This window comes from Phyllostomus hastatus, unplaced genomic scaffold, assembly GCF_019186645.2.
Source record: "Phyllostomus hastatus isolate PE091 unplaced genomic scaffold, TTU_PhHast_1.1 phas_contig_477, whole genome shotgun sequence".
Classification (NCBI taxonomy): domain Eukaryota; kingdom Metazoa; phylum Chordata; class Mammalia; order Chiroptera; family Phyllostomidae; genus Phyllostomus; species Phyllostomus hastatus.
This window is the reverse complement of record NW_025333889.1, coordinates 3,893,913-3,918,054: the sequence shown is the minus strand read 5'-3', so window position 1 is coordinate 3,918,054 and position 24,142 is coordinate 3,893,913. Positions and strand designations below refer to the sequence as shown.

General features: G+C 46.5%; 1 protein-coding gene across 3 annotated transcripts in view; it reads left to right on the top strand.

Annotated features, from left to right (window-relative positions):
- DGKD (diacylglycerol kinase delta) overlaps positions 1-24,142 on the top strand; it is a 107,156-nt gene that overhangs the window by 24,932 nt on the left and 58,082 nt on the right. For all 3 annotated transcript variants that reach the window (XM_045845629.1, XM_045845628.1, XM_045845630.1), the window contains exons 2-3: positions 1,386-1,496; positions 3,162-3,242. In XM_045845629.1, the coding sequence (XP_045701585.1) occupies positions 1,386-1,496; positions 3,162-3,242 (192 nt within the window). The remainder of the gene's footprint in view (positions 1-1,385; positions 1,497-3,161; positions 3,243-24,142) is intronic.

The window sequence follows — 24,142 nt, the reverse complement described above, 5'->3', positions numbered from 1 at the left end:
AGGGGGCTCATAGAGGGGTGTTGAGTCAGGGTTGGAGGAGGAGCATGCTGTCTGCGTTCCCAGGGCCCCCTGGACTGCCGTGACGTTGAGGCAGGGGCTCTGTTGCACAGCCAGCTGTGGGTGGTATGTGGGGGGCAGGGGCTTTCTTGGGCACCCTTCTGCGGGGGCCAGAAACAACACTGCATCCTGAGTTGCGCTCCCTCCCTGGTGAGGAAGGACCAGATGACCGGTGTCCTGCCCTTGCCTTCTGGTGCATTTGGGTGGTGGGAGGTTTCTGTGTCTGGTTTTGTCTCGTGTCATCTCAAGTGGCCACTGATACCCAAGTGCTTCGTATAGATACTTTGAAAAAAAGTCACTTAAAGTGAAAAGCCTATATGGGATTGGATAACTAAATGGAAGTGTCTCTGAACCAATATTCCCATCCTTTAACAGAATTTTTATACATTCTACCTCCATTCTGTGATGAGACGCTGTGTATAACGGATGTTTCTGTTGGGTGGGGTAAAACATACCCTGCAGATGCTGAGAGCCGGCTTTTGTTTCATGCATCTTGTTCGTTAGTTTTGACTGTGTTAGTGGCTCTGAGTGGCTCCACGTGTCAATGACCAAGCTGTGTTCCTGGAGCATGTAACTTTGAGGTGGTCTGCGGGGCGCCCTCGGCCCGTTAGGCGGCCAGCACACGGGATGCAATGTGAGGGGAGACAGCTCCAGGAGAGGCCATGCCCCACTCTTCCATTGAGATGAGATGAGTGGACAGCTGTCTACCCCTTGATTCTCTTGCCAGAACTTCTGTTTTGTGGTGGACTGATCAGATTTACAGGATGAGATGAGTTTTGGTGGCTGTGGCCATCCCCTTCTCTCTCACAGTGTGGACAGACGCGGGTCCCCGGCCTGTGAATAGGGTGAGGGCCGAGTGGGGTGCAGGCCTGGAGCTGTGCGGAACCCCGCAGCAACCTGCGTTGACAGTTTTGGCATTGGGATCCTGAGAAATGGCAGGAGGCCTGAGAACATGGAGACGGGGCCAAGAATAGCTGAAAAATACCAAATGCTGAAGTTGGAGAATGTGCTGGCCCCGGGCCGCTTGCTGTGGTCCTTCTAGCCTGTCCCTTTCTGTTGCTCCCCTGGGCATCCAGGGCACACCTTGGCCTCCGAAGCCCCCGCCGCGCAGGCATGCCATCGCCCCGCAGAGAATTGTGTTAGCCCTCCCCCGGCAGTGTGCTCGGCCTGTCCACGGGTCAAGGTCTGGGGAGAGTGTGAGAAATATTTCTGCTAGGCTGTCACCAGGGAGAGACGCGAACGCACCAGACAGGCAGTGTGCGGTTTGGGTGGACGAGCGCAGGGGTCTGTGGAAACCTGTGCTCATGAGTTCGTTTCTGTGCTTTCAGACCGTCATCAAGGAGGGGATGCTGACCAAACAGAACAGTTCCTTCCAGAGGTCCAAGAGGAGGTACTTCAAGCTGCGAGGGCGAACGCTGTACTATGCAAAGACCTCGAAGGTGAGGCGCAGTGCTGGAAACGTCCTGGGAGGGGACGTCTGGGGTCCCGGGGCCCCGCAGGGGAGATTTGGGCGCTGGGTCCTCATCCGGGGGGAGCCTTTGATCCTTAAAGCTGTTTTTTTCTAGAGAGTTTCCCAGTACTCCAGGGTGCTAGGTTTTATCTGTCTCAAGGCACATTTTAGTGCTTATAAACATTTACTTTTATTCATTTTTTAAATGTGGTATGTCACCAGTGAGAAAGGAGAGAATGTCCCAGAAATAGCCATATTATATAGCTGGATATCTTTCTTGTGGAAAGATCAGGGGTTACAGGCTTATACATCTCTCATTACGGAGGACAGTGTCTTTTTAAAAACCATTTTATTGAGGTTTAATTGGCATACAAAAAGCTATAGCTATTTAATATATATAACCTGATGAGTTTGGAGATAAGTACACACCTGTGAAACTAATGAAAAGTATTTTCGAAAACTGGACTTATTGATGTGTGAACAGCCGTTCTTCACCACTGGGCTTTCTGGCCGGGACCCTTCCTTCTGGGTGCCATCTTGCCCGAGAGTTGGAAGCTGGAATCACCGGGCGCACGTTTGTGAAAGAGGAGGGAGGAGTCCGTGCCTTCGTGGGAGGCACGGAGTTACCGCCCTGTTTAAACGAACGTGGCCTTCCACATCTCAGACACCTGTGTGCTTGCAAAGCTAGTTTTCAGTATTCTGAACACCAGTATTTTTGTATCAGTGTTGCTGTCAATACTTTTATTTTGGTGTTAAGAAAAATCTGGAATGTGAATCATTTGCATTTTGAGATGTATCCCTAGAGAGTTAGTGGGTTAAAATTTGAAACTGAACAGAGCAACTTGTTTAGAAAGGGCTGTGACCATATTTCTCACTTAAAAAAACACAAACCCTTATAGTTATTTTAGTTCTGTGGGGGTGGGGGAGGTTACTTAAAAGGCTGAGTCTCTTTTCTGAGTTATTAGTGTTTCCTCCAGCGGTTCCCTGTGGAGTCCTCCCAGAAGGCCCAGGAAGGTTAACAGGAGCAGGGGAGTGTGAGGGGCGACTTGAGGGGAGCGGAGGGGAAACGGGGGGTGTTCCCAGGCCCGATTTCCAGCCCTTCCTCCGGAGCCTGTCTCTCTCCAGGACTAGGTTCCTTCACTTTGCTCCCTCCTTTTCTTTCACAGCCAGATTTCTTCTCTGTGGATTGGCCTCCCTTCCCCTAAAATCATTTATCTTAGTGGGCACCTTTCTCCCAAATGTGCTTCCTGGAGAAGCTGAAGCCAGGACAGAGGGTCTTCAGTCCCGACCCCTGTTCTTCCAGGTGGACCTCACCTGAGGGCATAGTTCACATTTAAAAGTGAGACACTGGTATTGCAGGAAATAAGTATAGAATCGCAGTATTATTGTCATTATTATTTTCTCTACCAGTGCAATCACTCATGACCTCCTGGGTGAAAAGAAATCCCAGAGCCCCACCTGGGGCTGGATGGGGGGTGCAGCCCGCGTTTGTTTTGTCCCCGAGCCTCCACGTCCGGGGCCTGGGCCTCTGTGGGCGCTTGCCTGCCTGGGGTTGAGGACAGCGGTGAGCAGCACTGGGCCAGGGCCGGGGAACGTGTCCGCCCGGGGGGCTCCGGAGCCTCACGCTGGCCGCGGCCCCTGTGTCTCTCCCCAGTCGATCATATTCGATGAGGTGGACCTGACAGATGCCAGCGTGGCCGAATCCAGCACCAAAAACGTCAACAACAGCTTTACGGTAAGACTCTGGGTGCTCACTTTTCGTGGTTCTTCACCATGTCTGGTTTCCCTTTTTAATTTGAACAAGCGTGTGAGCAGTTCAGACTTTTTTGTCCTTTTTGCTCTGATGGAAATGATTCCTGGTAGATGATGAATTTAATGCTGGAAGTAATACTGTGGTTGGAGAATAACTGAGAATTTGGCACATGCACACACAAAAAGAACAGGAGGGTCCAAATGAAATGTATTAACATATTGTTTACATTTCTCTAACAGTCTTTCACAGAGGTTTGTTTTTCATGATTTTAGTACAGAATTTGGAAAATACAGAAAAGTATGTTGAAGCAATTAAAAAATAGCCATAATTAGGCTACCTCAAAACATATAATTAATGTTTTGATATATTTCTTTTCTTTTTTACTTTTAAACTGGGCGCACCCCCATTTATAGAAGCTTTGTTATATTTTCTGCAGAAGTTCTAAGTGCATACAATTATGTGACCTCACTACTCAGAGGCAGCAGCTACGCACTTCAGGGCATTTCTGTATTTCTGAATAACTGTCTCTTCACCCACATCGACCATGAGATCATGGTGATCCTTTCGTGTTTACATTTTTTTTCCCTCTTGACAATTTATGGTGATCATTTTCCCATGTTGACTGATCTGAATGTCCATCATATTTTTTAATGGCTATATAGCATTTGTCTTATGACTTTATGATTTTGGCTTCAGGGGCTAACTTTAGAACCTACCTATGTAAGGTATGACTCCAGTATTAGGAATGGAATATTTAAAAAATTGTTTTCTTTATATTATTCAGCTATCTCATCTAGGAATAAAATATAATCCCTGTTTTAAAAAATTCTTTTATAACAGTCAAGGTGGGTAATTTTCTTCATGTTTAGGATCTGACATTTTGGGTTAGTGTTAGTTTCAGATACTTTCAGTTTTTGTTTTATTTACTTACTGATGGTTTGATTATTGGTGTTGCTGATACTAATAGGATTTCCCTTCCCCATTTAAATTTCTACTTTGTGTTGATGTAACTAACTGCTCTTGGTTTTGCTTCGTGGCTTCTTAAATTAGCTTTTCCTGATGGTTTCTTTTATTTTACTCCTCATTTTACGTGGAATATTATCAACTTTTTCTCCATGAATTTTATTGTTTTTATAGTGGCCGGGAGAGACGCGCAAATGATTATTCTTTGATTTGTGGCTTTTAGTGTTTTTAATAATAAGAATGGGTGTTGAATTTCATGGGAGTATTTTGAGCATTAACTTAGATGACCAGTTTGGTTTTAGGTATTTGTATTTTGTATTTAGAATTTTCTGGTCCGTGTGTGGTTTTCTTTGGTGTGGAGAAGGAGCCTTGGTTGTGTTTTGATTTCAGTTAAAATAGCCCCATAAAATTCATTTAGTAACTTGTTATATGATTTTGTATGTCCTAGAACACTTTAGAATTGTTTGTTTTGGAAAGTTTGAGAGAACTTACCTTAAATTATCTGTCACAAAGACTTTTGGGGGAGGTAAGTCTATGGATAAGCCTGAAAGATTAATTTTTGTTTTTTTATTTGAGCTTTTTTACTTTCTGAGTCTGTTTTTGTAATTTACTTTCCCACTTGTTTCACACCTTCCAACTCAGCAGCATGTAGTATTTGCACTTTAAACATCGGTGTCTCTGTGTAGACCCGCCTTTGTTTGGATTTCTAATTTTATTTGTTTAGCTTTATTTTTCTTGTCAAACTTCTTAAGCTCCCCCTTTAAAAAAAAAGAGAGAGAAAACCAGTTCTTGGATTATTGATCGATCCCATTTATTTGTTACTAATTCAGTTTATGCTTTATATTTATTGTCATTTTTCTGTTTTTTTCACAACTTTTCTTTTTAAAGATTGTATTTATTTCCTTTTAGAGAGAAGGGAAGGGAGGGAGAAAGAGAGGGAGAGAAACATCTGTGTGTGGTTGCCTCTCACGCATCCCCTACAGGGACCTGGCCCGCAACCCAGGCCTGTGCCCCGACTGGGAATCAAATTGGTGGGCCTTTGGTTCGCAGGCTGGTGCTCAATCCACTGAGCCACACCAGCCAGAGCCCACAAGATACATTTTATAAAATAGTTTTCAACTTTCTTTAAGAATGAGCTTTTTCTCATATCTTATAATATCCTTCAAAATCTTATCTATTTATATTACATAGCATTCCATCATATAACTGTGTAAGTTTATGTATTGAGTCTCTACATTAAACATTTGATTTTTTCCTATCATAAATAATATTGTAATATATACTTGCACACAGATGCTTTTGTGCATTTCTGAGTATTTCTATAGTATAAATTCTTAGAAATGGGATTTTATTTGAGGTAGAAAGTAGAAACTTTTAAAGGGCTTTTGAAAAGTAAGTGAGGTACAGATACATGTTACACCTGGGATGAGCCTTGAAACCATTATGCTGAGTGAACGAAGACAGGCGCAGATGTCCACTTAGTTGGTGATTGCATTTATCCGAAATGTTCACAATAGGCAAATCTGTAAAGACAGGAAGTAGATTAGTGGTTTCGAGGGGCTGCGAAGGAAGAAGGCGTGCCTGCTAAACTGTGCAGGGTTTTATTTTTGTTGGCTTTTTTTTTTGAGGGTGACAAAACGTTCTAAAATTAGATATGGGTGATGGTTGTACAACTTTGTGAATGTGCTGAAAACCGCTGAATTGTACACTTTAAAAGGGTGAACTGTATAGGAATTCTGCCTCAGTAAAAATATGGAGAAACAGCGTGGTCCTTCGGGACTGCACAGGTCACTGTGGGGCCTTGTCAGCCCGGCCTGAGAGCGGCCCCGACTTGGGTCTGGACTCTGCGGGAAGACGAGTTCCGAGGGCCCGGCTCGCGGCTCCCGGCTTCAGGCGGAGGGCCTGTTCTGTGCTGGAGCAGCCTCTGCGCCTCCGGTCCGCTCGCTGGCCCTGGATGGTGCCCAGCCCTGGGGCAGAGGCGCCGATTCTTCCCCGCTTGTCTTCTGTTTTGCCAGCGCTCTAAAACCACCGTTTCATCTGGGGGTGTGGTGCAAGGACAACGGAAAGATGGATGCTGAGGCTCTCCGGAAACATCCGAGATGAGGAGGCCCCTTGCCTGAGTAGTCTGCGATGGCGTCCGGGGTGGGAGATGAGTGGAGAGTGTCTGGGGCCCCCTGTCCTCCACCCCATCATGCTTCTGTAGAGTCGGGAAGCTTCGGACCCTGGGGCTGCCGGTGATACAAATGTTTTCTTTGCTTAAAATTCACACTTAACGATCTGTCCCATTTCTCTCCCCCTGAGACATTTACCGTCTGACCTCTGAACCTGTCACCACACAGCCAACTGCAGGAGTCTCGGTGTAGGCGGCTCCTTCTGCAGGCAGGCCTGCCATGCCCTCCTGGAAGGCGGCGCCCTGCTCAGGGAGCGAGTGCAGAATGAATGAATGAATTTGCCCAGAAGCTTCTGCACTCCCTGGAATATCTCATTTGGTTTTCCAGCTATTCCTTCAGTGATTTCCAAACTCTGCAACTTCTACTAAAATTGCATGCCTGATACAAACAGCCAGTCAGTGGAAGATGCTATTACCATGAATCAGCCAACAGATGGGAACCCTTTATAGCTGTAGAAGCACGAGTACATTTGCTCCACATTAGAAGAGACTCCATTTTTTTCCCCCTCCAAAATGGCCAGAGAACTGTGCCATGAAGTAAGGAGCCTCGGGACAAGAAACTTCCCAGGGAAATAGACAGACAGGTGGGCGGAGCTCCTTGGGGGAGAGGAGAGGTTCTGCGGCAGGCTTGGTGGAAGAAGTGGCACGGCGGGTCTCCTGTCACTGGACGGGATCCACCCGCCTCCCCGCTCTGTAAGAACAGAGTGAGCCTTGCTGAAGCTAAAGACTCAGACTGTCTTTGGATCCCTGACAGGCGGGGCAGTGGCAGCGGTACCTTCGGGAGGTGGGAGCAGAGCTGGGAGCACAGCCGACAGTGGGGCCACCCCCTTCCCGGGCCAGAACCACAGCAGAGTGCCCAGAAAAGGGTGGCTTGCCAGCTTCATGTCCCTGCCTCTACAGTTACATGGAGTTGTATGCTTCTGATGATTACATATGTTAACACTCACCTGTGAAAACTAAAAGACTTTTGGTATGTTACTGCCAAATTGCCCTCAGAAGTATCAGCAAGGCTTTATGAAAGAAAGTGCTTTTTTTTTCCTGTCCTTTAACAAACCATGTGTTCACATTTTAGAATATCTTTGCCACCTCGATAGTTTAAAAGTGGTAATTTGTTTCTTCAGTGATCAAAGTGAGGTCAGACATTTCTCCGAGTCCACCATATCTGTGTTTCTCTCTCTCTTTTAAAATATATTTTATTGATTATGCTATTACAGTTGTCCCATTCCCCCCTTCACTCCCCTCCACCCTGTACACCCTCTCCCACCCACATTTCCCCCCCTTTAGTTCATGTCCATGTGTCATACTTATAAGTTCTTTAGCTTCTACATTTCCCATACTATTCTTACCCTCCCCCTATCTATTTTCAACCTACAATCTATGCTACTTATTCTCTGTACCTTTTTCCCCTCTCTCCTCCTCCCACTCCCCTGTTGCTAACCCTCCACGTGATCTCCATTTCTGTGGTTCTGTTCCTGTTCTAGTTGTTTGCTTAGTTTCTTTTGGTTTTGCTTTAGGTGTGGTTGTTCATAATTGTGAGTTTGCTGTCCTTTTACTATACATGTTTTTTTTTTAAATCTTCTTTTCTTAGATAAATCCCTTTAACATTTCATAAAATAAGGGCTTGATGATGATGAACTCCTTTAAGTTGACCTTATCTGAAAAGCACTTTATCTGCCCTTCCATTCTAAATGAAAGCTTTGCTGGATAGAGCAATCTGGGATATAGGTCCTTGTCTTCATGACTTGGAATACTTCTTTCCAGCCCCTTCTTGCCTGCAAGGTCTCTTTTGAGAAATCAGATGACAGTCTGATGGGAACTCCTTTGTAGGTTACTGTCCCCTTATCTCTTGCTGCTTCTAGGATTCTCTCCTTCATTTTTACCTTGGATAATAATGTAATTCTGATGTGTGTCTCTCTTTATGAATTGACTTTTTCATGTGTCTTCAGGTAGTCAGTGCTGTACCTGTGGGGCTTGCAGTTACCTCTCTCACTCTGCCCTCGGGGGCTGTAATGGTTTCAGTGCTTTGTCTTTGTCTTTTTTTAGATGAGATTTCCCACCCTAGAAAGTGGGCTGAAGTTATTAGGTGAAATGTTTTTCATTGTCTAACACTTTTTAAAATTATTTTCAGCTTTAGGATCACAATATTTACAGTTTGTGCTGAAGGTATATTTTTGCTACCGTAACTTTTCAAAGGCGTTTGTTTTCCTGAAACTATATATTTAAAATAAATTTTAAAATTGTAATATGACCTCCATACCAAAAAGTGTGTTAGTAGGAGTGCAAACAGGCGTGTTGTGTAACCAGCACGCCCGAACCTCTCCGGTGTATCACCGCTGCCCTGACTTCTGCTGCTGTGGACGAGTGTGGGCTGTTTTAGGTATTTCATGTCAGGAGACTCCTAATGTATATTCTCTTGTGTCTGTTTTCTGATTTATTTCCTGACTTATTGTCACTTGGGGGGGTTTTCTAGTTGTACGGTTACTGATTTCTAGCTTAATTCTACTGTGATCAGAGAACATAACTCTGTGATTCTAATCTTTTGAGATTATCAAGACTTTATGACCTGTTGTTTTTTATAAATGTTCCATGTGCATTTGAGCGGAACTTGGACTAGGTAGTTCTTTATGCAATTGATTAGGACACAGCGAGGTCATTTTTCTCAAATCTTTTATAACCTACTGATTTATTTTCTGCTTGTCCTATTAGTTATTGAGTGAGATTTATTTAAACTGTGTATCTCCTACTGTGATTGTGGACTTAACCTATTTTTTTGTTTTCAGTTTGTTAATTTTGCTTTATATATTTGGAGGGTTTTGTTTAGTCCATACAGATTTAGAAGTATTTTATATTCTTACTAGATTCACCCTTTTATTATACAGTAACCTTCATTATCAATCTTAATGTTTTTTGCTTTAGAGTTTACTTTGTTGTTATTACAGCTACAGTAGTTTTATTTTGGCTAGTAATTACATTGTAAGTAATGATAGTAAGTAAATAGAAAGTAAAATTTTCTATTTTACTTTCAACACTTGTTTTTATTTAATGTGTGATTCTTTTAAGCGTGGTTTTAATATTATCTGTTGTATGTTTAATTGGATTATGTCTTCAACTGGATTATATTTAAAGCTATACTTAGTTTATTTTTATGTTTTTTTAAAAAAATAAATTATTGATTACACTATTATAGTTGTCCCATTTTCCCCCTTTATTCCCCTCTGCCCTGCACCCCCGCTCCCACCAGCACTCCCCTATCTTAGATCATGTTCATGGGTCGTACATATAAGTTCTTTGGCTTCTACATTTCCCATACTATTCTTAACCTCCCCCTGTCTATTTTGAACCTACTGTTTATGCTTCTTATTCCCTGTACCTTTTCTCCCATTCTTCCCCCTTCCCACTGATAACCCTCCATGTGATCTCCATTTCTGTGATTCTGTTCCTGTTCTAGTAGTTTGCTTAGTTTGTTTTTGTATTTGTTTTTGTTTTTAGGTTCAGTTGTTGCCTGTCATGAGTTTACTGTTTACATTTTTTAAACTGTTCACATTTTAATCATTTAAAAGAATATTTTATTTATTTACTTTTTAGAGAAAAGGGAAGGGAGGGAGAAAGAGAGGGTGAGAAACATCAATGTGTGGTTGCCTCTCATGCATCCCCTACTGGGGACCTGGCCTGCAACCCAGGCATGTGCCCTGACTGGGAATCGAACTGGTGACCCTTTGGTTTGCAGGCTGGTACTCAATCCATTGAGCTACACCAGCCAGGGCTACTGTTCACATTTTTGATCATCTTATTTTTCTTAGATTAGCCCCTTTAGCATTTAATAAAATAAGGCCTGGGTGATGATGAACCCCTTTAACTTGACCTTATCTGAGAAGCACTTTATCTGCCCTACCATTCTAAATGAAAGCTTTGCTGGATAGAGTACTCTTGGATGTAGGTCCTTGCCTTTCATGACTTTGAATACTTCTTCCCAGCCCTTTCTTGCCTGTGAGGTTTCTTTTGAAAAATCAGCTGATAGTTTTATGGAACTCCTTTGTAGGTAACCTCTCCTTTTCTCTTGCTGCTTTTGTGATTCTCTCCTCTTTCATCTTGGGTAATGTAATTATGATGTGCCTTGGTGTGTGCTTCCTTGGGTCCAACTTCTTTGGGGACTCTCTGAGCTTCCTGGACTTCCTAAAAGTCTGTTTCCGTTGCCAGATTGGGGAAGTTCTCCTTCATAATTTTTTCAAACAAGTTTTCCATTTCTTACTCTTCCTCTTCTCCTTCTGGCACCCTTATGATTGGATGTTGCAACGTTTAAAGTTGTCCCAGAGGTTCCTAAGCCTCTCCTCATTTTTTTAAATTCTTGTTCCTTCATTCTGTTCCTGTTGAATGCTAATTTCTTCCTTCTGGTCCAAATCATTGATTTGAGACTCAGTTTCCTTCCTTTCACTGTTGGTTCCCTGTACATTTTTTTTTAAGATATTATTCATCCATTTCTAGAGAGGGAAGGGGGAGAGAGAGAGAGAGAGAGAGAGAGAGAGAGAGAGAGAGAGAGAGAGAGAGAGAGAGAGAAACATCAATGTGTGGTTGCTGGGGGTTATGGCCTGCAACCCAGGAATGTATCCTGGCTGGGAATCGAACCTGAGACACTTTGGTTCCCAGCCCGCGCTCATGTACATTTTTCTTTATTTCACTTTTCACAGCCTTCACTTTCCTCCATTTCATGACCATGCTCAACTATTTCTATGAGCATTGTGATTACCTGTGTTTTGAACTGTGCACCTGATAGGTTGGCTATCTCTTCATCGCTTAATTGTATTTTTTCTGTAGCTTTGGTTTGTTCTTTTAGTTGGGCCATATTTTATTTTTTGTCTTGGTGCACCTGTTACTTAGTAAGGGGCTGAGCCTTAGGTTTTTGTCAGGGTGGGGCAACCCACGTCACTGCGTTGTGACACTCTTTGGGGGAGGGGTCCGAGAGGGAACAGTGCCACTTGCTCCACTCTCTGCTGGCTTTTAGTCACTTCCCCTGCTTCCCACAAGCAAATTGGGCCCTTCTGGTGCTGATTCCTGGGTGGGTGGGTTTGTGTATGTTCTAGGACCTTGTGGGTCCCTCCAACAACTCTCCTGTGAGGCTGGGAGTTTCTCCCGCTGCCGCAGCCCCACAGGTTTTTACATTCAGAGGTTTCGAGGCTTTATATTCCCTGTGCTGGAACCCTGAGTGTGGGATCTGTCCTGCCCCCCAGTTGTTCCTCCCAGTTTATCTGCACGCAAATGTGGGACTGCTCGCTCCACCAGCCGCCACCTGGCCCCAAGTCCTTTCTGCCCCAGCTGCCCATCTCCACCCTTCCTACCTGTCTGGATGAACGTTTCTTCTTTAACTCCTTGGTTGTTGGACTTCCGTACAGTTTGGTTTTCTGTCAGTTCTGGTTGTTATTTGTTGTCCTTCTTCTGGTTGTGCGAGAAGGCACAGCGTTTCTACACACACAGTGTTCCAGAAAGGCACCCACGCCTCCCTCTTGGCCGGAAATCTAAATCTGTGCTTTGTTTAGATACTCTCGTATCTGAGTATAAATTTAACATATTGTTACTTGTTTTCTCGGTGTCACATTTTATTTTTTCACACCTTTTCTTAAGTGGATTATAATTATTTCGGTTCCCCTTTTTTAGCTTGTTTTATATATATTTTTTGGGTGTTTTGCAGACTACAAAATACATCCTTGACTTAAATTCTAGTATAGATTAGTTTTTTTAGTGCTTCCCAGACAATGCAAGGATCTTAGAGCATTTAACCTCTCTATACCCTTCATTGCTATTGAAATTATAATTAATTTGTGTTACCAAAACAAAAAACCCAAAACAAAACAAAACATTATATTCACCTCTTGCTTTCTTGAAGGTTTGTTGAATGTTTTAATTTTGTATATATTTGAAATCTCATAGTGCATTATTATACAGTCCGTAATTTCAACTTAAAATGAATATTTGTACTTTCTGTTGCTCTACTTCTTTTTGTATTTCTGTGATCCATTTAGGGTAATATTCCTTATATCTGAAAAGCTTCTTTCAGTATTTCTTTAGTATGGGTTTCTACTTTTGTTTGAAAATATCTTTATTTCACCTTTTTAAAAAAGATTTTATTTATTTATTTTTAGAGAGGGAAGGGAGAGAGAAAGAGAGAGAAAGAGAGAGAGAGAGAGAGCGCCATCAATGTGCGGTTGCTGGGGCCATGGCTTGCAACCTAGGCATGTGCCCAGAGTGGGAATCGAACCTGCGATGCCTGGTTTGCAGCCCGAGCTCAATCCACTGAACTATGCCAGCCAGGGCTATTTCACCTTTTTGAGGGGTATTTTTGCATGTTCAATTCTACCTTGGCAATTATTGTCTTTTAGAGATTTAAAACTGTCACTCCATTGTATTGTAGCTTCCCTTATTTCTTTGAAAGTAACTTCTCATTCTTATTGTTGCTCCTTGGATGGTAATATAACCCCCACCCCCCCAGACTATATTTAAGATTTCTTTTTGTTGTTGTTGTTTTTCTTTGGCATTGAGCTGTTTTACTGTAATTTTTCCAGGCATGGTCCTTTGTGTGTATCTTGCTTAGTGTTCTGGCACTTCTGAAATCTGTGCATTTATGTGTATCTCTTCTGTTGTCAGTTTTGGAAAGTCTTAGTTGTTATTTCTTCAAGTATTGCTTCTACCCCTTAATTTTTTTCCCCTCCTATTCTGGGACTTGTATGTTAGATCTTGTCACTGTCTTCCATATGTTTCCTGTACTCTTTAAAGAATATTTTCTCTTCTCTTTACATTGGGTATTTTATCACTACTATTTTTATTTGGATGTTCTCCAGGTCTTTCTTATCTGTTGTTAAGTCCGTCTGTTGTGTTTTATGTATCCATTATTTTATGGTTCAGCTCCACAATTTTTATCTGAGTTTTATAAAAGGGTTTCTAGTTCCCTGCTAAAGTCCTCATATTAAGCACATTTGTTTTATAGTCTATGTCTGAAAACTCAAGTATCTGGTTCTTCTGTGGGTCTTTTTCTGTTGTCTGGTTTTCCTTTTGGCCCTTGTTCCTTTAGTCTTTTCCCTCTGACATGCCTGTTAACTTGGGTTGGCGGACATTGTCAGAAATGTTGTCAGGATAACTTAATGCTCAGGATGATGATGCCTTCCCTCAGAAAGGATTTGCTTTTGCCTCTGGCCAGTAGGCAAGGAAGCAGCAGATCTGGTTAAATCCAGTCTGTGATAGAGCCGATTTGAATGTAGGTTTATTTTTCCTGATTGGCTGGCCTATTTTCACTTCCTCTTCATGGAGTGGGGGAGGCTCAGGACTTTTAGCTGTGTGTTTCTTGGGCTCTGTTTCCAGTGGTTGACCCCACCCCCCACTAGTCCTATAGCACTGCCAAAAGCTCTGTTGAGACTCTGGCTTCCACTTATGAGTCAGCAGTTGTCATCTGTTTAATTTTTCTAAAATTTTGTCACTCTATAATATTTATAAGTATAATATATTTATAATATATTATAAGTAATGTTATAAGTTTACATGAGTGATTGAGATCACTCATATGTAATGTAGGATATGTTAGATAGCATTTACTTGAAAGATAGTGTATTTACCATAGGGAATAAAGTTTGGTCTTCATTACAGTTTACAAAATTTGTTGCTCAGGTTTTTCTTTTTTTTTTTAACTTTATTTATTTACTTTTTAGAGAGAGGGGAAAGGAGGGAGAAAGAGAGGGAAACATCAATGTGTGGTTGCTTCTCATGCACCCCCTACTGGGGCCCTCACCTGCAACCCAGGCATGTGCCCTGACTGGGCATCCAACTGGCGACCCTTTGGTTCGCAGGTCGACACCCAGTTCACTGAGCCATGCCAGCCAGAGTTCAGGTTTTTCTTATGGTCTTATTTTTTATGTACTTGATCTTCCACAGACTGATAATGAGAAGTTAATCTCTTTTAGAACAATTATATAATGAGAAGTTAATCTCTTTTAGAACAATTATATTTGTCATTTTATTCTTGTATTTCTGATAGTTTTTATCTTCCTCATCTTTGAAGCTTTTAAAGCGCATAAATGTTAATACCCTGGTTATCGAGTAATTACTTATTAATCACACTGAATTTTTTGGCACTAACTCTACTCTGTCTGATATCACTGGTAATGTTGCCATGCTTTCTTTCCTTTGTTCAGAGTTTAATTGATATGTGGACTTCCCTCTTCCACCCTCACTTTTACCTTTAGTTTTTCCTCGGAATTTTAGATTTCATCCTTCTAAGCGGCGTGTTAGTAGAATTTGTTTTATTTCAGTCTGTAATTTATTTATTTGCTTGGAATAGTGGCCCTCAGGCGCTCTCTGCCAGTCGGGGTTTCTGCATCCGACCTCAGTGTTTGGGGCGGGCCGCACGGTCCTTTCTCCGTCTCACGCGACCTTGGTGCCCATCTTCGGTCTCGCATTTCTGTGAGCGGCATCTGCACTGTTTGCGTGTGTATTTGTTAGCGATTTGAATGGAAACTTCCCTGTTTTTACAGTTACAGTTTTACCGTCCACTTAGAGCTCACAACTGTTTTTATAGTAGATCTCGTACAGCCGGCCGGAACGGCGATGTCCCGCTCCCGGCCAGGCTGTGCCGCAGGCGGAGCGAGTGCTCGCCCGCACGGCACCCGAGCCGCTCTGCGCTCTCCTCCCCCGGCGCCCCGGCGTTCACGGCGGACTAATGGAGATGAGAGGAGACCGGTGAACAAGGAAGATACATGAAGTAAAATGTTCTGCCTTCCACAGAGGGATCAGAATACGGTCTTTTCCCTCGATAGCTCCGGCAGCATCCTGCTTTCCACGTTGGTGTTGCAGGGGCGTCTGAAGCCAGCCTTGACGTCGCTGACATTTCTGAGGGAGCCTGCGCCTTCTCGGCCCCATGCTGTTTCTGCTCAGGAGTGTGTCGGGTGCACTGTGAACCTGTTGTCTCCAGGCTCTGGTTTCGGTTTTCCAGATCCGAAAGGGGTGTTTTCTTCTTCTCTTCTCTCTGTAATCCTGATTCGTGTGCTTTGCCTTGCTCTTTGGGAACTCGGCTTGTTGATTCGGCGTGCGTCCGTTGCGGGCCTACCTGGGGCCAAGCTCGTGCTCACTGCTAAAGTTTCCGTGGGGGGAGGTTGTTTTTCTTTGAGCTCGGACACTAGTGGGGCTCGATGAAGCACACGGAGGAGAGGGGTAATTACAGGCTGAGACAGGCAACAGGGAAGGAAGGCTGCAGGGGCCTTAGAATAAGGAGGACCTCCCCCTGCCCCCACTGCTGGTCTTGGGGAGGGGAGGGGAGGGGAGGGGAGACTGCCCCAGAGGAAGTGGTGTTTTAACAGAGACGTGTGGCGGGGTCAGTGGTAAATCCACTCAAGGACACGTGTGTAAGTGTACTTCTGTATGTGTGTCTGCATCCGTAGGCACTTTTGAATGGGGCAGGTGTAGGGACCAGTGTGTGCAAAGGCCTCGTGGTGGGGAGGGACCTTGAGAAGAAGTGAAAGAAGGGCCATGTTGGCCGGCTCAGGCCAGAGGGAGAGGAAGACCACGGGAGGCCATGAAGGGGGCCTAGGACTTAGCCCTTTAACTTGTAGTGCCACGGAGTAGTTCCATTTGGTGCGAGTCCCAGACGTGCAGTGATGGTGCATTTCACCCTGGCTGCAGCGTGGAGGGTGCACTGGGGGAGGACGGGGAGGGCGTGCAGGATGTGGTGGGTAGGGTGGCTTCTGGCTCTGGGCGGGGTGTGGCGGAGGCTGGGCAGGGACCGATGGTGCCATCGACTCGGCCCAGGGTGAGGTGTGAAGGTGCCACGGCTTCTGCCTGCGAGCAGCTGGCTGGTGAAGGGAGTCACAGAGGGCAGTAGGGACCGGGCGGTGGGGTCATGGGCGTAGGGTTCCGTCACGTTCTCCTGTGCTGTTTTCGTTTGTTGGTTTTCTCTAATTCTATTTGCTGAAGTGTTAATTTTGTTTTTTATTGCATCGACTTGCAATGTTTTTACCCCCATTTCAGCATAATTTTCATGTTCTTTTTATTTTGTTTTTATCCTGGCTTATTCTCATTTGATGGATAAACTATTTTTAAAATGTTTTCTGTTTAATGTAGTCATTTTCTTGCCTCAGAGAAAAATTTTCCTTTGAGCACCTCCATTTTCTTTTGGGTTTCTGAATGTTTTCATGGACTTTGGATATCCCCCCCTCCCCTGTCTTTTCATCTTTGAGCTTTAATTGTGGTTTTATTTGTTATCTTCAAGTCCTAAGCTGGCTTCCTTTGTAGTCTTCCCTGGGCAGCCTGGAGTGGTAGAGTGAGTCAGGAACAGTAGGGCCATTAGAGTTCACTGCTTCTATTTACTTGTTTCCCCAAGTCAATGTTTTCATCATTTTTAACGTAGGTCCTATTTTAATAAAGACTTGATGAAATGTCATCACCACCTTTAATGTTATTTAAAGTTTCAAAATGCAGCAAAAATAAAAGCAGTGATGTACAGCATAGCTCTGTTCTCACACTGCCTGCCCTCCTCCCCTCCCTGCCGCCGTCCCTCCCTGCGAGCCACTCGAGCCACTCGAGTAGTCCATTTGGCTGTATTTGTTTTGTTACAATGCTGTAATAAACGTGTGCTGCGTGAGAGCATGGGTTTTTGTTTTGTTCACTGCCTTCCCCGAGTGCCAGCACAGAGCTGGTGCTCATGACGACTTGTTGAAGACTGACGTGGTCACCAGTGCTCCAGGATGGTTTGGGCCCTCGTTCCTGTCACTGAGGGCACCCAGCAGAACGTGTTCAGTGGGCTGGACCTTCTTCGATGCAGCATCCAGTGGCATGGGGTGGCAGGTGGTCCACGCGCAGGAACAGCGGGCCCTGAAGGAGGTGGCTCGGGTGAAGTGGTGGAGGGGGTCAGGGAAGGCCTTCCCGGGGCCCAGAAGGATCGGGGCTGGCGATGCCAGGGGCCGGCGATGCCAGGGGCCGGCGATGCCAAGTGTCCAGGTGCCCGTGGTTCCTGCCAGGGGAGCAGGTGTGAGGGCGATGAGACAGGCAGAGGTCAGGACAAATTGCTTCCAGGCTGTGGGGGTTAAGACTTCTTTTGCCAAATGTACTGGGAAGCTGTTAAGATTTTTAAAGCTAGGGGTGATATCAGTGGGCTTTTGTTCTGAGTCTGGAGACTAGATCTGCAGGGAACAGGTGGCCAGAACTCGTGAGAGGGGGTCGGACGGGCCCTTCGCTGTGGCCAGGAGAGGGGCGTGGGAGCCTGGCTGGAGCCACGGCGAGGGGTGGGCGCAGAGAGGGGTGCTGCAGGCAGTTCGTCCAGCTGCCCTGGCTACCGCTGCCGTTTGTTTTGAATGACTTGGGAATTCAGTAGCAGCATCGAAGAACCCTGGGGACTGGAGCCGTCCGTGGTAGGTGCTTCCCAGAGAGCAGTCCACAGGGCGGCCTGGTCACAGCACACAGGGTGAGGCTCGGGTGGCTCCGCATTCCCCCTTTACCAGGACCCTGTCGCTGGCCCCTTTCAGCTTTAGAAACTGCCCCTCTTCACCTCAGAAACTCACCTCGTGGTGTCTGGTGTCTGGGGCTCTGTCCCTTTGGAGGAGGCAGAATCAGTGGAATTCAAGTTAGTGAAGGTGTTCTAAACCTAGGGGGACAAGGTGCTTGTCACCTGCGGTGGGCACAGGCGCTTCTGATGGACGGTGGGAAGCAGATCGAGGGTTGAGTGTGGTCAGGTGCAGCTTGCGTCCTGGCCTGTGTCCCTTGAAGGCAGGGAGTCTGAAGTGCTCAGAGACTGGGAGGCATCCACACCCTCATTTCCTGGCAGAGGATGGTGGCTCTTGGAAGTGTCACTCCCCGGGGCCCTTCACTGCAGTCAGGGTGCCCCTGGCCACCTGCCGTCACACAACCGCCCACTCGCTGCTCTGTGTCTTGGGTCCCTTGCCTGAGCCCTCTGCCTTGGCCCCCTCAGGTTGGGGTGCTGGTGTTGGGCGGCGCGCTGGCCCTGGGACGAGCAGGGGCTGTGGTCTGGCAGAGACGCATGCTCATCAGGGACTGGGCACCCTCCCTCAGGGCGGCTCTGGGCCTCCCGCACAGCCAGGGCTGGCGGAGCAGCCCGAGGGCCGGGAGCCAGAAAGCCGGCGCTGCAGGGAAAGGCGCCCGAGGAGAGGGTGTGTGTTTTAGGACTCCTGCTGTGACATGTTCAATTACCTTTTATTCCGTTTATGGGGAAAATTGTGTGCTATGTGGTATTTGCAAATTTGGGGTTTCCCAGAGGAGTCAGGGACTCCCTGCCTGTGAATGTCCAGGATCTGGATTTCCTGTCACGTGTCAGAGCCTAGACAACTGGGCCGGGTCATAGTCCTTTGTCCCTGAAAGGACCCACGCAGGGCCCTGCAGGGGCACAGGCCCCAGTGCCCAACGGCCAGGCCTCTCACTGGCTAGGTGATCTTGGACAGGCACTTAATGACGCTGAGCCTCAGTTTCCTCACCTGAGAAATGGAGATAACAATTGACTAACCCCCCATCTGTGGGGGTTTAGTGAGGATTTAAATGACCTAATACAACATAGGTACGATGTGTTTGCTGTTAACATGATTATGGGCGCTCTGTTTATCTCCTCAGTGAGTCAGTTGAAAGCAATGAACCACATTTATTTATTATGTCATTTGCTACTTTATTAGAACTTTTTTTTTAGTTTGGTTTACTTATATTCCTTAACTGAAATGTTGCATGCCTTTTCTCTTTGTTGAGTAGTAACTTCTAATTAAACAAATCACCACGGACTTCACGGGCCGCAGGCGGTCTGACTGCTCCGCTCTTCCTCTGGGTCATGGTGGCAGCTGCCGTTGAGTTGGACCGTGAAGAGGAAAGACAAGTTTTACTGGAATATCCCTGAAATAGAAAACCATTAAAAAGAGTCATTCTGCCCATCTTTAGAAGCACTGTACATCATTGGACAGCTGCTCATTTTGTACCTAATGCTGTCCAGGGACTCTGCCCTGCGGGGCCCTCCCAGAGTTCCGCCCAGCACGGACTGCACCAGCCACGCCTGCTCTTTGTGGGGAATGGACGCCCTGTGCACAGGTCGCCCTCAGTCCGGAGCCCTCTCCCCAGTTCTCTCCGTAAACCTGTGCATTCTCCAAAGGTAGGGTGAAGACTCGCTTCGGTGCGGTCTTCCTGTCCACGCTGCGGCCTTCTGCTCCTTCGGGACGGTGGTTCCCACCCGTGGCTGTGTCCGAGCACCGTCCCCAGAGACTCCGGTGCTGCTTTATGAATGGACGATTCTCTAAAGCTTTCTGTGATTTTGAGGTGCAGCCGCATTCGGGAAGCTCACGTGACGGTAAATGAGCACAGGCTCCTTAGTAAATTGTGCACTTGGCCACACACGCCTCCTTGCATCTTGCCTTTCATGCTTGTCCGCACTGCAAGATACCCCAGGCCGCACGAGTCAGTGGGAGCTCGGAAGTTGGGTCCTTGCTCCTTGCTACTCAGAGAGGGTGTTGAATCGTTTCTTTCTTGCAGAGCCCTGGGGCAGGGCAAATGTTCATCTCTGCGGCAGTGCTGTGGGCCGGCCGGTAGGTTAGCCTTGCTCACTTCCTGAGGCCTTGCGTGCTGCTGTGAGCAGGACTGAGGGGCAGCGGCGGGAGGGGCTGGCTCCGTTCCTCTGTGAGTGCGCGCGCGCGTGTGTTTCCAGCAAGTTCGACAGCCTGAAAACTCCTTCACCCCTGGGGAATACAGGAATAACATGACAACAAGTACACCCTAATCATTGAAGTCAAACAGAAACCAATTGGAAACAATTCATGGTGTAGAAAGACTTGTTTTTCCTTCTTTCAGCAACCCTGTGTTGTGGCAAACTTTCTACTGGGTGCCTGAGGGCGGACAGAGGTGATTGCCCAGAGCCTGTTGGACATGAACAGAAATAATTATAGTCCCTGTGGCAAGTATACTAGAAGAAGGTGCAGAATGCTGTGAGAGTGGTGAGAAGGGGTCTGGGAAGTGGAATCTTCTGAGACGGGGGCGTGTGAGCTGGACGGGAGGGCGAGAACAGCGTGGGAAGAGCCAGCAGGAGCACCGCCCGTGTTCAGGGATGCAGCAGAGCAGCAGTGCGTCCCAGGTGCCAGAGCTAGCTGGGGGCTGCGTATTTATTTCCCGAAGTGTTTAAATTGTAATCATGACTTTAGAGGAGACTCGAAATAGGGAAAAAAAAGGTCCCACAGTAGCTCAGCAACTGTGTCCTTTTTTCAGGTTCCCGTAAGACTCTTTTTTTTGTAGGCCAACATTAAATGTTACATATGTAATGCACACATCTGTGTGTGTGTACTTTATATATTGGCTTTATTATTTCATCATAAATGTTTCCCCATCATGAGTCTGTACTGATCAGACTCACGGTCATTACAGCTGCAGATAGTTCATTGTGTAGATAGATGTGTCATAAATGATCCGTGAAACCTGACTCCTCTAATATTTAGGGACTTAAGGGCGGTTTTCGTGTTGCCTGTTGAAACTATTGCTAGAGCAAGCCCCTGAGGTCGCAGAGGTGGCATCTGGGGAGATGCGCGCGGCCTGCCTGCAGAGCTGCTCCGGCGCTGCGCCCCCTTGCCCAGGAGAGGGCGGCCTGCGCTCCGCTCCGTCTCTCGCCTCCCTTTTCACCTGTTGCCTGCCCTTGAGGTTGAGAAGATAAAACTTCCTTCTGCTCTGTTTGATTGGGGTTTAGTTGTGGTTTACAGCTTCGTTTTTGAGCATGAGTACTTCTGTATTCCTGCCTCTGCTCACGTTCTTTTAGATGATTCATGATTGGATCTCCAGTGTGTCCTGAATCCCCAGAATCCCTGGTGAGCGTGTCACCCGTAACAAAGGAGTGAAGGCAACTGGGCTGGGTTTGATGATGAGCAGGGGGACAGGTCAGGGGGCCCTGGCATCAGTGACTAAGCTGGTGGAGGAAGAAGCCTGAGCAGAAAGCCTGGCAGAACATCTGCCGTCTGGATGGCCCGACCTGGAAAAGGGTGGTGGAGGCGGCAGCGTGCCCCGGGGTGAGGGCGAGGGGCGAGAGCCTGATCAGGGGGGACAGAAGGAGCCTGGGCAGAGGCAGGAAGCAAGGACCGAATACGTGCTGGCATCACAGAACAAAATGCAGGGAAGGACGGGCCCCGGCTTTATTTATCAACCTCAGGAAAGTGGATTGGCTAACTAATGAGGGGATTGAAAAGAAGAGGGTTTTCTGTATAAACTGAATGAGAATTAAGTTTAAGATAGATGTGTAGATGGTTGCTTCTGCATAACCCCGTATTCAACACTGCATACACAGAAGGGGGGGTTATATTCAGTTCTTAGTAGTAAATGTTTAGAAAATCGTGAAGCTGTGTCTATTAGAAATGGATTCTGCTGCCCTTTTAACTACCTGGGGCTGCCATGACAAATTACCCTGTGGCTCACGCGACAGAAACGTGTTCTCTCACACTGCTGGCCGCGCGAAGTCCGGAAGCCAGGGGTCGGCAGGGCTGCGCTCCCTCCTGAGGTCCCAGGGGAGCTTCTGCTCCTCGCCTGCTGCCGAGACCGGTGGCTCCAAGTGCTCCCGTGGCTGCATCACCCCAGTCTCTCCTCCATCTGCGCACGGCCGTCTCCACTCCTCCCCACCCCCCACCGTCCTCTCTTATCATTGACACTTGTCACTGACTTAGGGCCCACCCAGATAATCCAGGATGATTTCATCTCAAGGTCCTTACTTAAATGAGCTCCTGGGCACAGGTTCTGGAAGTTGGAACATGGGCATATGTTTTTGGAACCTGTCATTCAACCCACGACATCTGCTTACAGGAAAAAAAAAATGCCAAAATAAGAATGATGTGAACGCCTTAGGTTTTATTCTTCCGAACTAAAGAAGGCAGCGCTGTTGAGTGTGGCAGCCCCTCGGGGTCATCTGGGCCCTCCCAGAATTTGCTTCCCCGCTGCAGGATGGCTGCCAGAGTGCCCGTCGGCCCAGACCCTCTCTTGCGAGACGGGGCGAGGAGGAGAGAAGGCGGTGTGTTGCCTGGCGGGGGGTTAGCTTAGGCTCACGGACCCCCTGCTTTCTGATGGGTCTGTGGGTGGGTGTGAGTATATTTTATTCAAATTGGTTTCCATTGCAATCCTAAATATTTCATTTTCTACATTTAAAGACATTCTGAGGAAGGGTGTATAGGCTTCACCAGACTGCCGCAAAAAAAAAGATGTTTTGTGTGTGTGTATACATATACACACATGTATATAGATTTCAGTGCAAGTTGAATGAGAGTTATGTAAGGTATGCATGTGTAGAGAGCTGCTTCTGCAAAGCACCTGAAATCTTACGTGACTTAGTCCTACGGCTGTGGGGACAGAGCTGTAGCAGGCTTCACTCCTGGCATCATCCTAGTGACGGCCCTGAAATGACCGGGTCAGAGGGGCTGTGCCATGCAAGGAGTGGAGTGTCTTTTCATGCCTGCATTAGAATTTCCTTTTCTCCAAGTGATACTGGTGGAATACTTTATGGTACCCAGAAGACTCATGAGGTGTATTGTAAAGGTGGTCCTTGTTTGCTGTATGGTTTAGGGCAAGATGCTTCATCTCTCCAAGACTCGGTTTTCTTACCTGTAAACTGGGGATAATCCCGATCCATCTCACTGATCATTTATTTCACTGGGTTTGCAGAACGTGCCCTCTACATGCTTCTGGGTTTTTACCTTCGCCGCCACTCATCACTACAGTGGGACAGTACTAGGGTCACCTCGCTAACACTCAGCAGTCCTTCTGTTTATGGGGACCCCAAAGGGTTTCAGATGAGCTCAGTGTTATAGACATTGCTCAACAAACAGCACTGCAGCTGCAGAGTAGATATCTGGAATGAGCTGTTACCCTTAAAAGTTCTCTGGCTGTATTACTAAAGACAGGAAGAATAAAATGTAAAGAAAACCAAGTGTGATTAAAAATATAAGATGTCTTTGTTTAATTATCTTATGTTTTATTTATATTCGGTTTTCCTTTTCATTATATTTTCCTGCTTTTATTTTTTTAAATAAAAAGGAAGCTGTGTAATGGTTTAAGTAATAGTTCTAGTTGTTTTAAGTCTTGACTACTTACTTGGCCCTCGAGTTTGTGGAATGGATGAAACTTCCTTAGCAGACCGGCATAGGGTGGAACCGTGGGCCTGAGTTTCACCCTGTCTCAGCGTCTCCAGCCGACGTCAGCCTGTGGGGTGGTCAGGGCTGCTCCTTCCATGAGGAACCGTGACCTTTATCCGGGTTTCAACATCAGTTTTCCCTCTCAGCTTCTTTGCAGCTCAGACACTTCCTGAGCAAAACCTTCTTCATGCTTGTCACTTTGGCTCGGAGAGAGGAAAAGCTATATATATAATTGGCAAATTTACTTGCATGGAAAAACTCCCCAGTTTCTGTGACTGCCGGCCTGGATCTGGAACAAGGAGAGAGTCAGACGCATGGGCTGGGCTGTCCCATAACTCCTCTGAGGCCAGAAGCCCTGCCAGACGGGAAGCTTCATGTGAGGAGAGCAGCACCTGCTGCCTGGGCTCCCTGCCATGAGCGAGCCCACCTGGTTCCAGGCCCCACGCGGCTCCAGAAGCACCTGACCCCACATCCTGGCCATGCCGGCCATCCACTGTGGGATGTCAGTCCTTAACACCTGGGGCTTCTTTCTCCCATTGGCACAGTGGGGGCAGTACTACCTCTCACATGGTAGTGGGGCAAGCACCTGGCACATAGTAGGTGCTTAGTGAATTAAATGCAGTGATTGTCAGTGGACA